Source organism: Micrasema longulum, unplaced genomic scaffold (assembly GCF_059751315.1).
Source record: "Micrasema longulum isolate JH-2025_06_02 unplaced genomic scaffold, ASM5975131v1 h1tg000732l, whole genome shotgun sequence".
NCBI classification, from domain to species: domain Eukaryota; kingdom Metazoa; phylum Arthropoda; class Insecta; order Trichoptera; family Brachycentridae; genus Micrasema; species Micrasema longulum.
In genome coordinates this window covers 125,799-145,890 of record NW_028277927.1, presented here as the reverse complement: position 1 = coordinate 145,890, position 20,092 = coordinate 125,799, and the positions used below count along the sequence as shown (strand labels likewise).

At 31.9% G+C, this 20,092-nt stretch overlaps 1 protein-coding gene across 1 annotated transcript in view; it reads left to right on the top strand.

The window, feature by feature from the left end:
- Positions 1-2,570: 2,570 nt before the first annotated feature.
- LOC148279305 (uncharacterized) overlaps positions 2,571-20,092 on the top strand; it is a 90,354-nt gene continuing 72,832 nt past the window's right edge. Inside the window, exon 1 of the mRNA XM_088230132.1 lies at positions 2,571-3,280. Within this exon, the coding sequence (XP_088086258.1) occupies positions 2,718-3,280 (563 nt within the window). The 5' untranslated portion in view covers positions 2,571-2,717. The remainder of the gene's footprint in view (positions 3,281-20,092) is intronic.

Genomic DNA, 20,092 nt, shown 5'->3' with positions numbered 1-20,092 from the left:
TGAGTCTCATTGACAATAATAATATTTTACCTTTCATATTTAGCCTCTATTAATAATATTTAGCCTATTTTAGAAAAAAAAAAAATAAGAACAAAGATTAAAAATATTTAATTTCATATACGTGTAAAACAAACACCCCATTTTACAAACATCACTACATAGGCCACACATATACTTATTCACAACAATGGAGATACCAATACAAATAGAGTCACGTGTTATACATATTCTCGTCACATTTTGTTGTCCTGTTCAGAAATCTTTAGATGTATAATTCTTTTGTACGTGTGATGTCATTGAACTCTTCCTAAACCGCTGAACCGATTTACGTCCGGTTTTCAGCGAAATGTAGATATTTGCGCTGCGCGTGTTCGTAAATGTTAAAATTTTTAACTGTAAAAATCTGTAATATAGAAGTTAGAAACATAAATCTTTATTTCATTGACCTACCTGGATTGCATTCGAACAGAATGCATGTACAAAAAAATGGAAGGATGTTGTTTTTTTGTGTGTGAAAAAGTTTGTTTTGATTTTTATGGATCCCAATCAGATTCTTTCCTTACATTCCTTAAAAATTCTTCCCATTTATTTTTTTTTACTGAATTTTCGGAACTACAAAAATAATATTAACTGACATTCAATACGTTTTCGAAAATCGCATTCATTAAAAAAGCGCACCCTTATTGATGAGAAGAGCCGAGTTTGAAATTTACAAAAAGTATTCTATACATGAAAATTAGTTATCATATGTTTTGGAATTCAACCATAAACAAGTACCTAGGTACCTACTTAAATTAAATATTTGAATATTAATAATTTCAGTTAATTAATCAATGAAAAGTCTTTCTCCAAGCAGGCAAGCCAACTTTCGGGCAGAATAGCGTCTGTTGGGTCCACTAGTTGTATTATATATTGTGTTGTGTGCGTAATTGGTGCTGTGTTGGGTTTATGTTTTTTTATTAAAATATCACTGTATTATACCAACGTAGCATTATGTGTACAACAATAAACAAAAATAAACAAAAAGTTAAATGAAATATTTTCACTTAAAAATAATAGTTTCGGTAAATATTAAAGTTGTCTCTATGTCCAGGCGAATGAAGGAAAAAGTTGTAAGTGCAAAATAGAAACAAAACCCTGAAAGAGTGTTTTTAACTCGATGGCATACTTACAGCTCAACCTTTATTAATGAATTGATAACATTGGATTTAGTTTGTTCTTTAAAAAAATATTTTTCATGTTTTGTTCACATGATGAACATTTTATTAACTTCTGAATATTTTTGTATTATTTATTTTTTAAGTATCAAAATAAATAAATGACCTACTTAGACAAATATTTATAAAATTTACTCCTAAACATTACAAAATATCATAATTTTGTTACTAATCGTCGTTGAGCCAGCAACATCTGATAACATTTAAATAAAATGTTAAGAAAAAATAATTAAACAATTTACCTGATTATTTATTATTCAAAGTATTTAGAAAAAAAATTTAGTTGAAAGTTCATGACAAATATATTGTTAATAACAAGACTCACTTAGCCAATTTTAAAATGGCTTAAAGAGTCTTGTAATTAACATTGATATAGAAATCGGTGAAGATTTTGATAATAAAATTTTATTTTACATATTTTTTTATTCATAATGAAAAATTCAATTAGTTTAATTTTATTGTGAAAAAATATTTTTGTATATTTTTTTAATACAAAATTGTTTATCTTCAAGAGAAATTCAAAATACTTTAAAAAATGAAGTTGACTTAACAGATATTGCTAGCGCAACCGGTATGTAAATAAAAAAATGAAGATAAAAACAAAATAAATCTATATTTTTTATTACGTATGTTGGTATCTACAGTACCTACCAATATACCAAAGAAATTGTAGAAATGCATGTACTCGTAGGTACCTACGTTATATACCTAAGTCAAAGCGCATTATTATTATTATTAGTAGGTACACCGTCTGAGCCTCCCACATAGCGGGCGGGAGGTGCGAGAGGCGGCGCGGGGGGGCGGGAGGGCGGCTGCAAGCTGCAAGTTCAGGGGTGGTCGCGGCGCGGCAGTGCGCGCGCACATCCCGGGTTCACTGCCAACGACAGTGAAACGCGCCGAAAGTGAAATACTCCGCCGCGACGCCCATCCCTCCCCGCTCCGCTCCATCCCCCGCGCTGCACCCCCCGCCGTGCATCCTCCCCGCGCCGCTCCGCTCCGCGCCGCAGCGCCGACGGTGCGATCTTGAAATTTCGCTTTCGTTCGTGCGGTCATTAGTCGGCCGCGAGCGGTGCGGCTAGCATGTGTGTTATGCGTACTTCCCCCGTGTCGCCTCACGCTCGCGCTTCTTATTATTATTGTCGTCGTTCCCTGCACGCCTTCCTGTCAGGAGATTATATTCACGTCTGACGGCCGCCTAAAACGTCAACAACTGTTTCTCGGTGTTTGTTTTAAAACTTTATAAACTTTCCGCAAAGACTTTCTTCGGCGATTACCGGCACCGGTGGCCGCTCCGCGATCTCGTCTTCCCAGCCGGCGAGGGCTTCTCGACTCGAAGCTTCTCTCGGTAATTTCGGTGTTTTTTTTCAATCTCGTCCGTCCGACTTCCGCGGAGGAAGTCCCGTCGCCCGCGTCCTTCCGGCCTTCAAAACGACGGAAGTAATCCGAAGCTACGGTCCTCTGAGCGGACTGCCGGGCTTCTTCGGGCGCGGAGAAGTGACCATGGCCCCGCGCCGCCAGCAGCCGGGGGCGGGGGGCGAGCCGCTCGAGGGCGGCGGCTCCCGCTGCTGCGTGCCCACGGCGGACTGCCTGCGGCCGCTGGAGCCCATCTCGGGCGAGGAGCCGCGCGACTCCGTGCGCGTGACGTGCACCAACGAGGGCTGCACCATCAGCCGCTACATGCACCGCGAGTGCTTCGAGGCGTGGGAGCAGGGGGTGCTGACGTACCTCAAGTCCTGCGGCCGCGCGCGCTCGTGGTCCGAGCGCCAGCGCCACCAGAACCTGTGGACCAAGAAGGGCTACGACCTGGCCTTCAAGGCTTGCGGATGCCTGTGCGGGAGGGGGCACCTGAAGAAGGATCCGGACTGGGCCCCGCAGGAGCAGGACAAGCGGCGGCGGCGCCGGGCGCGCCAGGGGAGCGCCAAGCCGGCGCCCGCAGCCGACCAGCGCCCCCGCGCCGAGAGCCTGTCGTCCAGCGACTCCTGCAGCCCCTCGTCCGCCGGGAGCCCGACTCACCCGCAGAACAAGAAGAATGGAAAGATCGAGTTCTTCTCCGACCGGATCAGGTTAGTCCCGCATCGTTATGTTATATTTCCAAACACCTTTTTATTATTTACGTCTAATTCACAATCACAACTATTATAATAATACTAAATTTGAACATGTCCGCGGACATAAGATAGGCGCAGCACATAAAACGATAATTTTACACTCGCACCACGTGTTACGCATATAATTGAGGATGTAGCGTGTATTTTAATTCGGCCGATTAGTTTTTACTACGACGTAAATTTAGTAAACAAAAAATAACTTTTCGTTCCAACTAGAAACCCGTTTGGCACCTATCGGTACTGCCACTATCCGAGAATCTGCAACAATAACAAAAGTTAGCCGTTAGGTAAGTTATTTCTATTTATACCGAAGTTTTAGCTACTCGCAATTTTGTGTCGAACTTATGAAAAGAAATATTTCGTTTCCTTTTTTGCCCATTAAACGGCTTACTCACATACAAGAGCCGCGTTATTTCTGGTTCGGCTCCTTCTCTCCGGCTATATCTGTTTACCTGTATAAGATAACATAATATTATTTGGAAAGGAATCGTGTTTGTGCCGGTTCTAGACGATATGCCGGCACATTATGCAATCGATATGGGCGTATTAGCCGGTTCCACGCGATGCAAGATTCGGACACATAGTCGGAAATGTATTCCGCGTCGTCCTCGTCAAATTGAAGTCAGTTTTGATGTAATATTCCCGTTGATGATGTGGTAGCTGAGTTGATATTTTATCGTAGTTGATACCGGCGACTGACATACGAATAAACAATAAATTATGTTGATTTTGTACATACCTACACACCGAATACAATCGTATTACGCTTGAACTGTACACTTTAAATAATACTATTGTAGAAGTTCGTCAACATTTTTTTTCAAAATAGGTAGAGAAATATATTTTAAAAATACGCTCGCATAATATTATCTTAATATTATCTAAATATTTATAACCGTGGCATGGTAGGCATAAAAATATATTATCTTGTTTGAATATGTATTTTCTTATATTTTAATTTGTATTCATATAATATAGTTTTAAAAAATCCCGCACTTAAATTATTACAGTAGGTACAGATATAAATTTGCTAGTTCTGTATTTCTCGTATATTTTATCTCTTATTTCTGATAGTAATTTATTATTTTCTTTAAATGGTTTAAAAAAGAATGTTAGCATTTTACTAAACGCAAATTAAATTTAGTAAAACATCGTGTCGAACCGGGTTGTGGTCCCGTGGTAGTATTGTGGACTCACGGATCAAAGGTCCCAGGTTCGAATCCCACTCTACCCCAACTCGATTTCCATTTTTCCAGCACAAGTTATTTACTACTTTTAGGAAATGGGATGAAAATTTAAACATTTGAGTTAATAATGAGAACTCAAGTATTCCTCATTAAAAATATATATATATTTAATATTTTTTTAAATATTTTTAGACCTAGAGTGGATGGGAAAGTGCTTTTAAGAATTTACATACAATCATGTTTCTTTTACAAAGATTCTCTCTAACTTTTCTAATTCGATTATTCGGTTAATTGTGATGTTTTTCAATTGGGACTAACTTTTTCTTAAAATTACTTTTTGTTTTTGGTTCGAACATTAAAGGTTCCTTTGTTTGAAACTTTGATTAGATTTCCAAACCGTACTATTGTTTCTGGTTGAACTGTTTGACCGGGCATAGAAATATTTTTTATTTGGACTCACCTCGTTGTCGGCCATTTATTATAATCTTCTAAGAATGGATATTCCCATTACGAGAACGGTTTAATCCATTTTATAAGCAAATAGGTCACAAATTCTTATTGGGGTGGGTTATTTTATCTACTTTTAGGCTGGGAGAACCCTCTGACAGGCAGATGTACTTAACGTCAAATAATTCTTCTCCCTTCTCAACAAAACTTGATTTCCCTCTACTTTTTGTCTGCTCCGTTTTGCTCCCTACTCTAAAATATTTTCCCTAAAAAACTCATAACTGTCTTTCTTACTCTGCAGTAACAAATTACAATTATGGCTAAAAGCAGTTTTAAAAAAATAAAAAAATAAAACATTTTTTTAAAGTATTTTTCTTTTTTGTTTTCATTAAAAACTCTCTCGGTAGATATTGAAATGACAACCATAATACATAAAAACTATCCAAGCACATTAATTAATTTAAGAAAGCCAAAAATTATCTGTAGCCGAAACAAAATTCTTACTGTTATTATAAAAACGTATTTATTATTTGATTAAAATATAATAATATTGCAATATAACCTCACTAAAACACATAATTAATAACTTTTTAAAATGCATTTGACACCAACAATTGCAATATGATATGTACTGATTTAAAAAATCTATCTGCTATTTCAGTATTGACCATTGGTATCAAACCCACTAAATAGATGATTTTTATTTTCAAAACATATATGAACCCACCGTTTCATTTTGTTTTGAAATCTTTACTAATTAAAGGAAGACTTACGCTGCGATATACCAACCATATTTTTTTATCAAATTCGACTCTAGAACTTTTATTAATCTCTGTTTTTCAGTGAACAAAATATTTTTTGTTACAAAATAAAGATATTTCAATGACAAAATATTATTTTTCATTCCCTTTTTATTCGGCTGATAAAAATTAACATGATTTTAATTTGCAAGAATGAAAAAGAAATCTCGTTATGAAGAAATCTTTCAATTAATGCCATTTCCTCTCCAATTCTACAGTTTGATAATTTTTCAACACCTCATTTACCCCGGGGTGAGTTTTCCCTAAAACTCGAAGAGGAAATAAGATTGCCACTAAAGTGTCGAGGGATGAAATTCGGTGCCAATCTTTTAGTAATTCTTTCGTGCCGAGTTCATCAGGTAGTAATTTGATTATAATTGTAATGAAATTGTAATTTAGGTCGTTGGGGGTCATTTTACTCATAAATTATTGCAATGTCGATAAATTTTATGGAAAGGAAATAAAGAGACCTGGATTTTTTGAATCTTTGTATTCCCGGTCAATTAGTTTCGTTGAAGTTAGGAGAAAATATTGTTATTGCTCGCGGAAATGACTTTTTTCTTCAACATCGTGCTCTAATGTCTTTGTTTTTTTAGACAAAATACACAAACCTGGTTTCCAAAACTCCTAAACTGTTTCCTCGCTTTGCTGATTTTATTGTGTACCTTAGAGGATAAAACACGGGAGTCCAGTTTTTGCCGTTTTGAAGTTAAAAATGCAGAAATTATCGCAATAAGCCATTTAAATCAATTATGTAATAGATTAAGGACGGTTATAGGCAGTATGTATAGAATAAAATATTTTGTACCAATAAAAACATAAATAATTATTTATCAATCATTAGCGGAATCAACTATTAGGTATGCTATTACCAGTTAGGGCCTTTCTTGTAAAACCAGCATTGAAAAATTCAATATTTACAAAACTCGGCTCTTATATTAATGAACAAATCAGCTAGAATCAATAAGGAAGAGGTACCCGAACTTTTTAAATAAGCAAGAGTACCTGTTCGTAAATGCTATTCTATAGCTCAAATTTGTTACTAGATATCGATTTGATAGTAACTATCAGAAAAGTTTTAAACATACACAAAATACAAGCATAGCACAAAGTGAAGGCTTGTCAGTACCGAGGTTTGTAAACGAGTATGGCCAAAGAACACTTCATTTTATAATTACTAAAATTTTCAATAAGATTCCTAAGCAGATCTTTAAAGAAAATGTTGACGAGAAAAAAAGTTTTTGGTGCTCATAAGGGAATTCGGAGGAAGTTCGGCCGTTTTCGTCAAAAAATATTTGTCAACTGACTATCAAACAAAATATTTTTTGTTCATTCCTACATATCTTTGTGTATCGTGTATCAGCGATATGGTTATTTAAAGTTTTGTAATTTTGAAATTACTCCGCCTGTAACGTCACAAGTTCTCTTCATTGAGTTCTGCTGATTGGTGAGTTGGCTCCCCGTAAATTGAAAATCCAAGACAACATTATTATCGGTTGATTCGTTTGCGACTCTTGCGACGTAGTTCAAAGCAGTTTATTTTAATGATTTTTTAAATACATTTTCGAGAAACTTTACCATACGATTAAATACTTATAAAATATTATTGTTATCAAAAACATTTTTCACTTTGTGGTATGACATTTTACACTTATTTGTTTATAAATTTGTGTAAACCACTTTATTTTATTTTATTTATTACACTTCGACCGGTTTCGAGGTTACTACCTCATCGTCAGGAATTTAACTAACTTATAATTACACTCGTTGCTATTTATATAATAAAATATTGTATGAAAGAGACAGAAAATTGAAAGAAAGAGAGAGAAAGAAGATAAAATAAATCATAACGGGAATAGTTTTAAAAGTAATATAAGTTGGTTAAATCGTGTAATTATAAGTTAGTTAAATTCCTGACGATGAGGTAGTAACCTCGAAACCGGTCGAAGTGTAATAAAAAAAATAAATTAAAGTGGTTTATACAAATTTATAAACAAATAAGTGTACTTATAAAATGTTTACATCCATTTTTTTTCTCCATTATATAATAATACGTCTGAACATTTATAATTAAACGTGTGACGTAATATATTATATGATATTTATTTAAAGTTAAGCGCTCTCATAACAGTATTTTCCTAACGAGTTAAGCATTCGGGGATGTGTACATTTTTAGAGTTTGTTTCTTTTCTAGATAAAACTGTCTGCATTTCTAAACAAACACTCTTATTTATTTCGCCGTAAATTGGGGTTCCTTTTACAGTATCGAATATAACAGAAAAGTTACAGCTTCCTAACGATAACCAAACCTGTCGTACTGCCTCTAACGACACATTCAAACTTATGTTGTACCAAATTTCTACCCCCAACTTTTTATTTTCTAATGCACGGCTATTAAAACTATCCGCCTGTATTCAACAACTGCAAATTGTAATATAAAACCTTGTACGATAGAAAAGCTACTCTGGCCGTATTTAAAAATAGATAAAAGAGATTTAAAAACAATACTCAACAAATCTATGTTTTAAAAAAAGTAATATGGAACTTCCTTTATATTTTACAAATAAACCAAAATTAAAAAAAAAGTATATTTTAATGAGTTTATTTTTTTATTTAAACCTTGAGCTTTGGTTATTTGGTATTGCAAATTTTATTTTTGTTTGTAGGTAGGTATTAAAGATTTAAAACCAAATTCCACCGCGCTCTCGCACACGTTTATTTTCAGTATATTTATATATTTTCTTTTCGTAACTTAACTGGATTTTAGAAATTGTATTTCTGTGTTACACTTTACTGGCTGTATTTTACGCTGATATTTTCATAATGTTGTGTTTTTAGTAAAGCTGTTGTTTTCCCTATTACCATTTTAAAAAAGTAGATAAGGAAATTGATGTTTTGTTTTTAAACTATAATTATTATAATTGGTTTTCCCCTAAATACACTTTTGAAAAAAAACAGACTTTTAGTGGGTTTTTATGCATGCTAACTTTGAAACGAAATCTCGGAGGATTTAAAGAGTTTTATTGGTCTACAAAGCTAGCAAAATGAGATATAACTGCATTTTTAACTTGTTTTCTCAATTTTTGTCATTTAAAGAGTTTTAAAAGTATAACGACGAAATATCCTCATGTACCTACCCACATCTTACATACAATTTACAAAGCTATGAGACCGAATATTCTCGAAGTGTGACATTTTCACACGGTTTGGTACCAAAATTGTTACCACACGCCTGAAAAAACACAATATTAGGAACTTAAGTACGCACCAATATTCAACCATGTGCTGACCATATTTATTGAAAACAGAATTCTCGAACTGCACTTAGGTATACTGATTATCTTTATTATTATGGATTATGGATAACTTATATAGCGCCATTTTCGTAATATAATACCTATAAAGATAAATATTTAATTTAAACTTTTTAAAATTATAATGAAAATAAAACTTTGTTATTAGTGTTACACAATTTTATTATTTTACAAGAACTCAACTATAGTTTTGAGAAAGCACTCTTCCCATCGTTAATATTCCTCATTCGCAACATTATTATAAAATAACACGGGTTGTGGTCGGGTTGTGGTCCTGTGGCTAGTGTCTCAGACTCACGGACCAAAGGTCCGTGGTTCGAATCCCACTCTACCCCAACTCGATTCCATTTTCTAATAGTGAGTTATTTACAACTCGTTGAAAATGGCCCTCAAAATTAAATATTTGGGTAAATCATAAGAACGCAAATATTTCTTTTTTTTTAAATAAAAAAAAAAAAAAAAAAAAAAAACACAAACAATACTCGAACGAAAGATTGTAAAAATATGTTAATATTTACGATACGCATAAATATATCGTCGTGTGTGATAAAACATTGCCATAATTACAATGCAAGTGTAAAAAACAAAAAATACATTTAGCAGTTTCTTATTTTACCCGTTCAATCCAATCTATTGAATTCGTAGATAATTTGTTATTTTCTAAATTTTTTTTTGTAAATAAATATTATAATACAATGATAACCTGTATCCATAGAATTGAGAATAGTCCAGAAACCGCATACGCACATCAAACAGAAGGCGACTCAACTACTTATAAATGAGTAGGTCTACGTTTTGACCCATTAGTTTCTTTGTAGACGTCGCTCAGTACGCAACTCCTGATTTATATTCTACTATGCCGTGTTGTGTTCTTTTAAAGTGTAAAAATACTGCTAGGATCTTAAAGAAACAGGATGCAATCACATTTCATGTGTAATTAGCAAATGAATGTCCATATAACAAATACATTACTTAAAAATTGTTTTTTTTTTCCATCTGTTAGATTGTCGAAGAAGCAAAATGGAAATTTCGTTAGTGTTACCAGGGTAGTAATTTTTTTTACCCTTTTTTGCTCATCTAATAAGAGAATAATTGAAAATTGGATTTTGGATTAAACAACTCCGTGGTGGACATTTGACCGACATTGTCTTCAAAACATCAAATATTATAGATAGATATAAAAATATCCGTTTTATGTAAAATAAAATTTGTTTTACATATTAAGTTTTTAGTTCATTAATTTTATTACTCTTATTGAATGACCCTTTACTTATCTACTGTGTTGTGTCAATCAGTATTTCCACGTGCACAATAAAATTTTAGAGAAATTAATAAATTGCTTTTTTTTACCTTACATTTGTGTTATGATTTTTTTTCCCATCAAGCAACATTACGCTGCGACCTCACAAATGCGCGCGGCGAAAGTAGGACATAGTGGGGGAATTATTAGACATAGTCCTATGTATTCAAATGTGATTCTACGCTCCTTCTGGACTATTATTAATTCTTTGCCTGTATTGTTCCTTTAAAGGAACTGCATAGGTATTTATTTCTTAGACGAAATCTTGCATTTTTACTGTGATTTGTAATGCCTTTTTTTCAATCGTTGAAGGCAACGCAATATTTACTAAATCTGATATGGATCTAGTAGATATTTTGTTATGTGTTTTTAGTGCTCCAGTTGCAACAACAGTAAATAAAGTATAGGTTAAAAAATTGTCTTTATTGCGTCTCTCTGATTTATGTAAAATCTGCATATAGTGCATTTTTATTAGAGTAAAATTGCCAAAACTTTTATCATTAATTAAATGATTACACATCCTTCATCATTTGATATCTGACACTGTCACCAGTCACCAATGTCACCATACAAATACAACTACCAGCGCGTAGAAGTCGATAAGTATGCGTCTCGTTTATTTTTATCACGATTAATACAAACAGTAAAATGGCGCTCTCGCTTCTCGAATGCTAAAAAATAAAATGAACATCGAATGCAGCAACAAGCGCCTGTCTAAGTGGCTTTTAATTCTTGTTTTTCATTTATTAACGTGGGAGACGTTTTTTATAATGAAGCCGCTATACACTACTGATTTTAATATCACATCTGTATAATATTGTGTAATATACCCAAATAATTCATATGACGTAATATTAGAGGTCTTCGTCTCGTGATGTAGTGGAAGCTTCGTTGTTTGAGATCGTGGGTTTGATTCTTTGTATGACTGAAATATTTTGGTTTTCATTTAATTTTTTGTTTCGATTTTAGACTGTTTTTTAAAAAGTTTCAGAGGTTTTTTTGAAACTTAAATAATAAGTTAATGACGCGAGCAGTTTTTTTTAAAGTAGTATCTACCCATTGCACCCCTTATTATTAGATCCGAGTGATTGACACGAGGAAAGGAAAATAAAAAAAGAAATTACATCGTTTCTAACTATAAGATAAAAACTTTTATACTTTTTAAACTCTGTGTCCAGGCGGATGAAGAATACTGTTGTAATTTCTTAATCGTAATGACTCCCGAGGGGTTGAAATCCAGTATTTTGTCTACAGCATTTGAACAAAGTCAAATATTGTAATAAAACCAATTGGTTTAAAAGGAAGTTTAAGAATTGGAAAACTGTTTTCAGGCGTTGCCTAGTATGTAAAATAATTCAGTCAGATGAATCTCTTCACAACAGTAAAGGTTTCAGATCATGAACTTCACTAAAATCAACAAACGGAAAAAATTAATAAATATGGATGCTCAAACATAGGCTTAATGGTGAATATTACACATTGTGTAAAGTGGCCACTTAAACCAGCCAATGACAGGTCATAAGTCCTGTGAATGCCATAATTTCCATAATCCCTTATTTAAAGTATTCTTCATCCCTGTCGTAATTCTTTATACTGTTGTGTTTAATAGAACCATAACCCTGGACGAGTGTTTTGGCTGCTCTCCAGTAAATGTCTCGAATAAGGAAATCGACCAGAGCTAAATCCGTCTCGTTGTGTTAAAGAGGGCACATTGGCCTACCTTTCTGGAGGTCCCGGGTTCAACTTCAGGCAGGGTAGACGTTGAATATTGATTTCGAAGATTGTTATTTTATTGTTCCTGAACTACCACATGAAGTGTAGGACTGATCAGATTGCCTTCATGCAACAGATGATCGAAAATACGCTATCTTTGGTTTATTAATGCATGCTCTATGGGTTGGGTCTTTTTTTTATTATTTATTTTATTTAGTTCTATTATTAACATAGTCTAATATATATTTACAACACAATATTTACATCTAAACTTATTCTAACATTATTTATCACTATTATACACTTAATATCCTAATTTATTATGTTCACTGTTTCATATGTACATTTTCATTAATTATATTCACTATTTACACTATATATTACCTAATATTTTTCACATAAATACTTTTTACATTTAATTTTAAATATATTTACATTTATTTAATTTTTTATGCTTTCTGGCATTTCCTCAAATAATTGTATTCCCTTGTACATAAGGCAGTTCTGGGACATTGCTTTTGATTTCTTTTCCAGCCTTAGCCTGGAAAGGTTGATGGCGAACTTTACGAATTAAGCGGCCCCTTGAAAAGGCATGCATTTGCCGATTCGGGGCCTTGCTTGATTGTATTCAATTTTAAAAATTGAGACCATTTACTGAGTAGTTATTAGCTATTATGGTGTAAATATAACACAAGTTATGGTTGTTTGCTGATATTCCTTATTTGAAATCTGCCAAGTACGATTGTAAGCAAGGCGTGTCTATTTTTTGCCCTTGAGTCGCATTGAATGTCGTTGCTATCTGGAATACAGTAGGTAATAGATACCTCAAATTCTTAAGCAGATTTATTTAGTATTTTTGCTTTTTATCTCGTGGGGTCAAAACAAATATTCTTTTTAGATAATATTCATTCAAACGTTTATTTTTAACTGTTTGATCAATTCGCCGTAATAAATTATGATTTAATTACATTTTTGTTCATCGAGAAAGGTCAAAAGTTGGTTGTTTAGATATCATTTATACATATTACCTTAATTTATTTATTTTAAAGAAACAAACAGTCTACAATGATATAGTAACATTAAAAAAATACAGTTTAAAGACAGACCAGCAAAGTTTCTAATTAAGAATCATACATAAAATTAAATTGTGTTACAACAAAAGCGTATGTTTATGTGTATTTGTATGAGAGTAAGTGTAGATGTGTATTTATGCGTATTAGTGCAGGAGTAAGTGTTCAGGTGTGTGTAAATGTGAGCATCAATAAATAGTAATTGGGATCGTATCGCAGCCAGAAATAATGAGTCTTAATTTATTTTTCAATAAATTAAGGGGCATGTAAAATATATCAATAGATGAAAAAAAGCATTACATAACTGCTCTAACGAGCAAGAACGATAATGGAAAGAGTGTTGTGCATACTTAGTGCTACAGACTGGCAGATGGAACAAATACTTATTTCTTGTCACGCGAAAGGGGACATTAAGATCAATTTTGGAGAGTAGGTTAAAAGAGTCCTTTATTCGGTAATCAGTATTTTTTCTTTACTTAATTACCCGGTAAGTATGGTGTCTTGAATTCAGCATAATTTTTAAAATATTTCTTTTATTTATTATTTATTTATTTTTATTTATTTATATAGCAAAAAAAATATCTCCAACTCAATAAAGCCAAAAACCCTGTATTGAGTTGTTATACAACATAATAAAAAGTGAAAGCATGCATATTATTAAAGAATGCCAAAAATAAAATAAAAATATTTCGTAGGTAAATATGAATTTCAATAAACATCTGAACAACAAGCGTAGTAGTACATAAATCTATACAATGTCTCGCAGCAGTCTCCTGCAATGGTCTCTTCTCCTTTTTCTTAAATGTTCTTCATCTCTGTTGTAATATGTTTTGTTTATTAATTATTTTCTTACCGTGTTTTCCTTTTTTACAAACAGTAAAAGTCGTTAAAAGAAAACAAAGAAACTTGTTTTTTTAATGATATTTAAAAAATTTTAAATGAACGAAATGTTATAAAATATGTATAAATAACCACTTACCGACTTTTCTACGTCTACCGGTTTCGAGACGTACCAAGCTTTCATGTCAGAACACCAATACAACCAGAAAAGTCAGTAAGTGGTTAGATACATTCAAATATTCAAAAATATTAAGTTAAATGTTTTACTACAAAGTCGATGCTTTAAATAATAATAAAAGGTACAAAATTTAAGTTTAAAATTACAAAAAAAAAAAAAAATTAGTAAGTAGGTATCCAAATATTATTTTTAACTATTAAATTATCTTGGTTTTTCAAAATTTCCGAAGAACACTGCATTTTAAATACAAATTTGAATAATGCATACCGCGATAATTTAGGAATTTTAGAATTTGAATTTAGTTTTAAGAATTCAAATAATACGAAAATTCTGAGTTGTTCTTTGAAAAATTTAAAATTCTTTATTGTAAATCTGGAACTCTAAAATTTACACAATTAATTTTTAACATAAAAATCTTACCTGCTTTTCTTAACTATTTTTTTCTCGAGTATGTAGTATACTTACATTCTTTTAACTATTATGAAATAATCTTATCACCTAAAAAGCTTTTGTTTACCTTTCTCAAGTTTCTGTTGATAAGACCGAATGAAAAATAACACTTATTATGTGTTATCTCTGGGTTATCGGAATATGTTTTTTATTGTCGTTACGTGCATTAAAAATTCGGCATATTATTGTTACATTTGTATCTGTAATCTGAAACAAGATTAATTACGTAATAAAACGGGTCTTATTTATTATTAACCTGGTATAAAATCACGCCTAGGCATAGTAGTAGAGTAAGAACGGTATATCATATGGGATACAAACGAAAGAAACATCATATACGTATTTTTTAAAAACGAATAATTTATTTTATTTTATTTTTTATTTATTAAAGAAAAACAACAGTTGTTACATAAGAATACAAAATATAAAAAATAGTACATACATCCAGTTAAAGTTTTTCACAAATATAGTGATGCCACACAGTATAGAGAAAAATAATATATTACACAAGACATGAGAAAAAAAAGAGCTCGTAAGAAGGTTAAGGGATGAGGGAATAGAGTGGAGGAGAGGGATTTTCATAATATAGTTGACCAATTCAAAATTTTGATATTATAATAAAATAAACATAATTAAAGGAACATAAACTTATTACACACTGACAAATGTTTTATTTTACAGTGTTTCAAAAAGTTTTTTTTGATGTCACAAAATTTTGTATTAAAAATATATAAATGGGGGCTAAGTAAATTAAATTTGGAGCAGCTACTTATAAGCTCCTTATAAGATTTTCGGATTCTATTTTTTATGGGGGAAAACTTTATTTAGATATTGAATTAAAAATGGCATATTTAATAACATTTGTAGCTATTCATTTTTTCCATGAAGTGCATGTTTTTACATTTACCACCAGGTAATATTAATGATTGGTACCTTCGTGTTTTATTATGTAAGTCGATTCGAATAATTTAATATTCTCACGACTAACATTTTAGAGAAGAGAATATAGAAATCTAGACATATACAAGGCTTACGACCTATCGTTGGGTGGGTTTATGTGGCCACTTTACACACTGTGTAACATTCACCATTCTGCCTTTATTTATCATCTACTCCTTCGATTTTTCCATCTGTTGATGTTTGTGAAGTTAAAAAGCTGAAACCTTTATTCTTACGACGTTTAATTGAGATATGAAGTTAATAGAAAATAGGCACATTAATGATCTTCCTAAGCCGCATTCTTTCAAAGTAATGTGACGTTTTGGTCCTAATTTAATTACTACCTCCGACTATAAAGTAGGAAAATTATGTTTTCAGTTGTAATATTAAATAAACTTAAATAAAACAAAAAATATGTAAATAAGATTTCCTTCTGTGGGCGGATAAGTGGATACGCACAGGGTGCGTTTTAGTTCTGGGCTGATTTTGTCTGGCCGCTATTTTGGGTTGTCATTTTTTACAGTTGCGAACAAAAATCGATAAAAGATTATTATTAATCATATACCGCTGCAACAACGCGTTGAAATTATTTAAAAAAAACGTATTTAAATAATCTGGAAATCTGTAGATAAAGTCAGGACACAGCAAAATATGCAGACGCGATCAGCGGAAAGGATTGATTACCTTGGCCCTACCACTCACTCAAAGCTAGCTCAAAGAAACTTTACCTTCCTGGCACCAAATATTTTTAATCAACTTCCGGCAGCCATAAACTCCACAAGTACCAATGTATTTAAGCAAAATGTTTGCTATTGGTTGCTGCACATCGATAGAGACGAGGTTGTCAATCTTTTTAAAGTTCAAGATTAGCAAAAATTGACAGATCTGATTTTCTTTCATACTTTTATTTTTATTTGCTTTTTATATATCTTGATATTCATATGTTTTTTCTCCTTGTATTTCTGTATTAACTAATAAAGTATTTCTTTGGCAAATTATTTATAACTCCTATTTTTACTATAGTTTGGAGTGAGTTTCTAGAAACCATATCTTAATTATAGTTAATGTTTTTATATTATTGTTCTTTTTCTGTTGATTTAAATGATACTGTTATTTCGTTTTTTTTCTAGGATACTATTATTTTGTTTATTTGATTATGTAAGAATCTGAATTTGTAAAATTTTAATCTTTATGTTTAAATATGATTTTTTTCCATTGTATTCATTGGAATTTTACTATTTATACCTTGGTTTTCTGGATTGTTAATATATTTTGTAGTTGCAAATTATTTGTACCTTGCTTTTGTTATGTGCAAGGTTTTATCGAATACATTTATCTTTAAATTATATTCCGTTGAATTGCATCACATGTCATTATAATTTAATCTAATTTTGAATTTGACCTTGAATTTTTTATTGTTAATTATTACGGCTTGACACGGGCACAGCTTAAAAAGCCTTTATAAGTTCATTAATATTTAAACGAGTGTAATTTTGAATGATCAAATAAATAAATCATTAAAATTTTGATACTCGAAAAAATTTGCGTGATTTTTTCTGTGTTAATTTTGTGTGCCTAGAAAATCAACTATATTTTTTTTTTCTACTGGAAGATAAAAAAAAAATATGCATAAAATATTGCCAACTTACACCAGAAAATATTGATGCCGTGAGACAGAGTGTTTGTGAACGTCCGGGCACCTCTCATCGATGTCATGTACAGGAATTAGGATGTTGGAAAACTATCATGACATGTTGTAAATCTTAATTGTACCCAAATTGGATTAATTGGGCACATAGCATTTGTGGTTCTGACAGAATTGTACCAAGTTACACACAGCTCCGATGCGAAATTTGTCAGATACTTTTCTCTGCCGCATACTGTCAAATGGTGGTGATATCGACTGACCCCACAATTCCCTGATTTGACCACCCCTGTTTTTTTTTTTTTATGAGTGAAACGTATACACCATGAACCAATGACAATCCCGATCTTTAAGGACAACATTCGAAAATTAATTGCTGAAATAATACCAGTAGTCTGCAAACATGGCAAGATAAATATGGTTTAAAGAGATAGTATTTGCTCAAGGAAAGAGGCGACCACTTGACCGTCATAGCATTTTTTTAGTTTTAGTAAGAACCAATTAAAAACCGTATTTCATTAAAAGAGATTTTTTTAAAAACACCGGCCTGGAACATTAAACGCACCCTGTATTACGTATTAATTTCAGATTCACCTTTGTCGACATTGTTACTTAATAGGAGGCTATCGAATGTCATTTCATGTTTTTTATATTTTTTTTATTGTTTTATTTTAAAACAAATCAATAATAATGATAAACAATATAAATAATACGTATGGATATAGACAAATCAACCATTGGTAAAATACCGATTTAGGTTTATTTTGGTTAAAAGAGAAGTATACGTATATGCCAACTTAATTCATGAATTATGCAAGTTTATTACATAGAAATGGACTAGCACGTACTATTAGCTATATGTATTGGACACTAATCTAACCAGAGACTACATCGATTTTATGCATGAAAATTGTCTTGTGTTATTTAGATTCCATCGAAATAAAAATATCATCTTTTTCTTCTTCAGCCTTATTCTCTCCACTGCTGGATAAAGGCCTCTTCCAAACGTTTCCATTCCTTCCTATCACCGCTTTCATCATCCACATTTTACTGGCAATAGAGGCAATGTCGTCGACCCATTTTTTCTGTGGCCTTCCAACACTTCTTTTGTTTGCCCATGATTTTCACTTTATTATTCTGGGTAATATCATAAATATATAAAATTTAAAAAAACAAGCATGTAACGTTTTCGCTTCGCGGTTGGCGTGTTTAGCACACACTATTGAGTTGAGGTTCAGGGTTTAATTCCCAAAAATGTAAGAGAGCGTTCAAATAGTATCGTCGCATTGCTGCTTTTTTTATGGTTAGATTTTTTGAAAATTGACTTAGAAAATGCAAAATATCATGAGTCCAGCGGCGCGGTACAGCGCCACATTTGCAAAGAAAACATTGTTTGTTTTGACGGTTTGATTTCTGAGCCTGTGTGGTTTTGAGTTCTGAGTGGGTGTGGGTGTGGATAGTCATCTACGTGCCCTACTAGTAGTTACAAGTCACATACCTACTCACCCAACTCCACTACAGGTACAAGCATGACTCGTGATGAACTCATACTATTATTATGTATATCCGATATATATAGGAACTTGCTCCCCATTTCTGCTACTTATTCTATACAGACATAACTCAAAATGATTTATTATCTAGTTATTTAACTTCTGTTCGAAATGTTTACGTATAGAATAACGTTATGCTTATAAAATCGATAGTAATGAAGTATTATTTCATTCTACCGGCCTTTAGATATTGTACTACTGACATAAACCTTAATGATTAATAATTTAATAATTTAACGTACTGTTCATTATTTTTTTAGTGCTGGTATTTTAAAATAATAATATTGATAATAAGACAATAATCATCAATTAATTCATTGTTTTCATCAACAGTGGAGTTCATTTTTGATTATTCAAATTTTATTTAAAAAAATGTCATCCACAAAAAATATTTGCGCGCATTGAAACATTTTTTTTTGATACCTCGTAATATTGATTGAACTTTAAAAGGATAAGGGAAGTAAAACGCTGTCACTGTATTGCTCATAACATCATAGTTTAAAGTAATCTGCAATACATTTCTTTTTGTTTTGCTTTCCAAGTGAGTCACTATTGTGCTTCATTAGTTTTCTTATATAAATTTTTAGTCACGTACGTCAATATTGATTTCTATTTTATTGTTTGTAATTTTCCTTGTTTAAATATGTATTTAACTATATTTTAACGTCAATTTCTTTAGATTTAATAGTAATATTTGTACAAAATAAATATAACTTTTCGATTTATATGAAATACATTAATGGTATTTGTTGAAGATTTTTTATTAACAGATACATTTTTAAAATAAGGCAAAAAGTACAAAATATGGAAAAACTTATCAAAATACCACACCAAAAGATAAACAACCTATTGTTATCGGTGTGAGATTATAATATTAATAATAATTAAAATGTTATTTAATAAATAGAGTTTACATAATTATTTAAAATTTAAAAGTAAATATATATATTTTTTTACTTCATTTATCCAACAAAATAAATATAAATATTTACAAGGTTTGCAAAAAAATTATACAAATCGCATTGCATTGCATTTTATTTCTTTCTTTGTGAATATAGACACTCCACTGGCCCATAAACAAGTTCCGGAGTGACAAAATAGTATTAATTTTATAAATAATAGTACTTAAGTGCTTTAGTTCACTATTACACACAATATAATTAGAATGTACATTTTTTAATATTGTAGGTAGTTTGGTATTGTAGCAATGCGTGTATGTAATCTATTATTTTATTGAATGATAACATTTTAATCAAAAACATCTAATTATTTTCTCAATTAAGTCAATATAAAAAACGAAAAATAATACCCACTTAAATCCGCAAATTTGG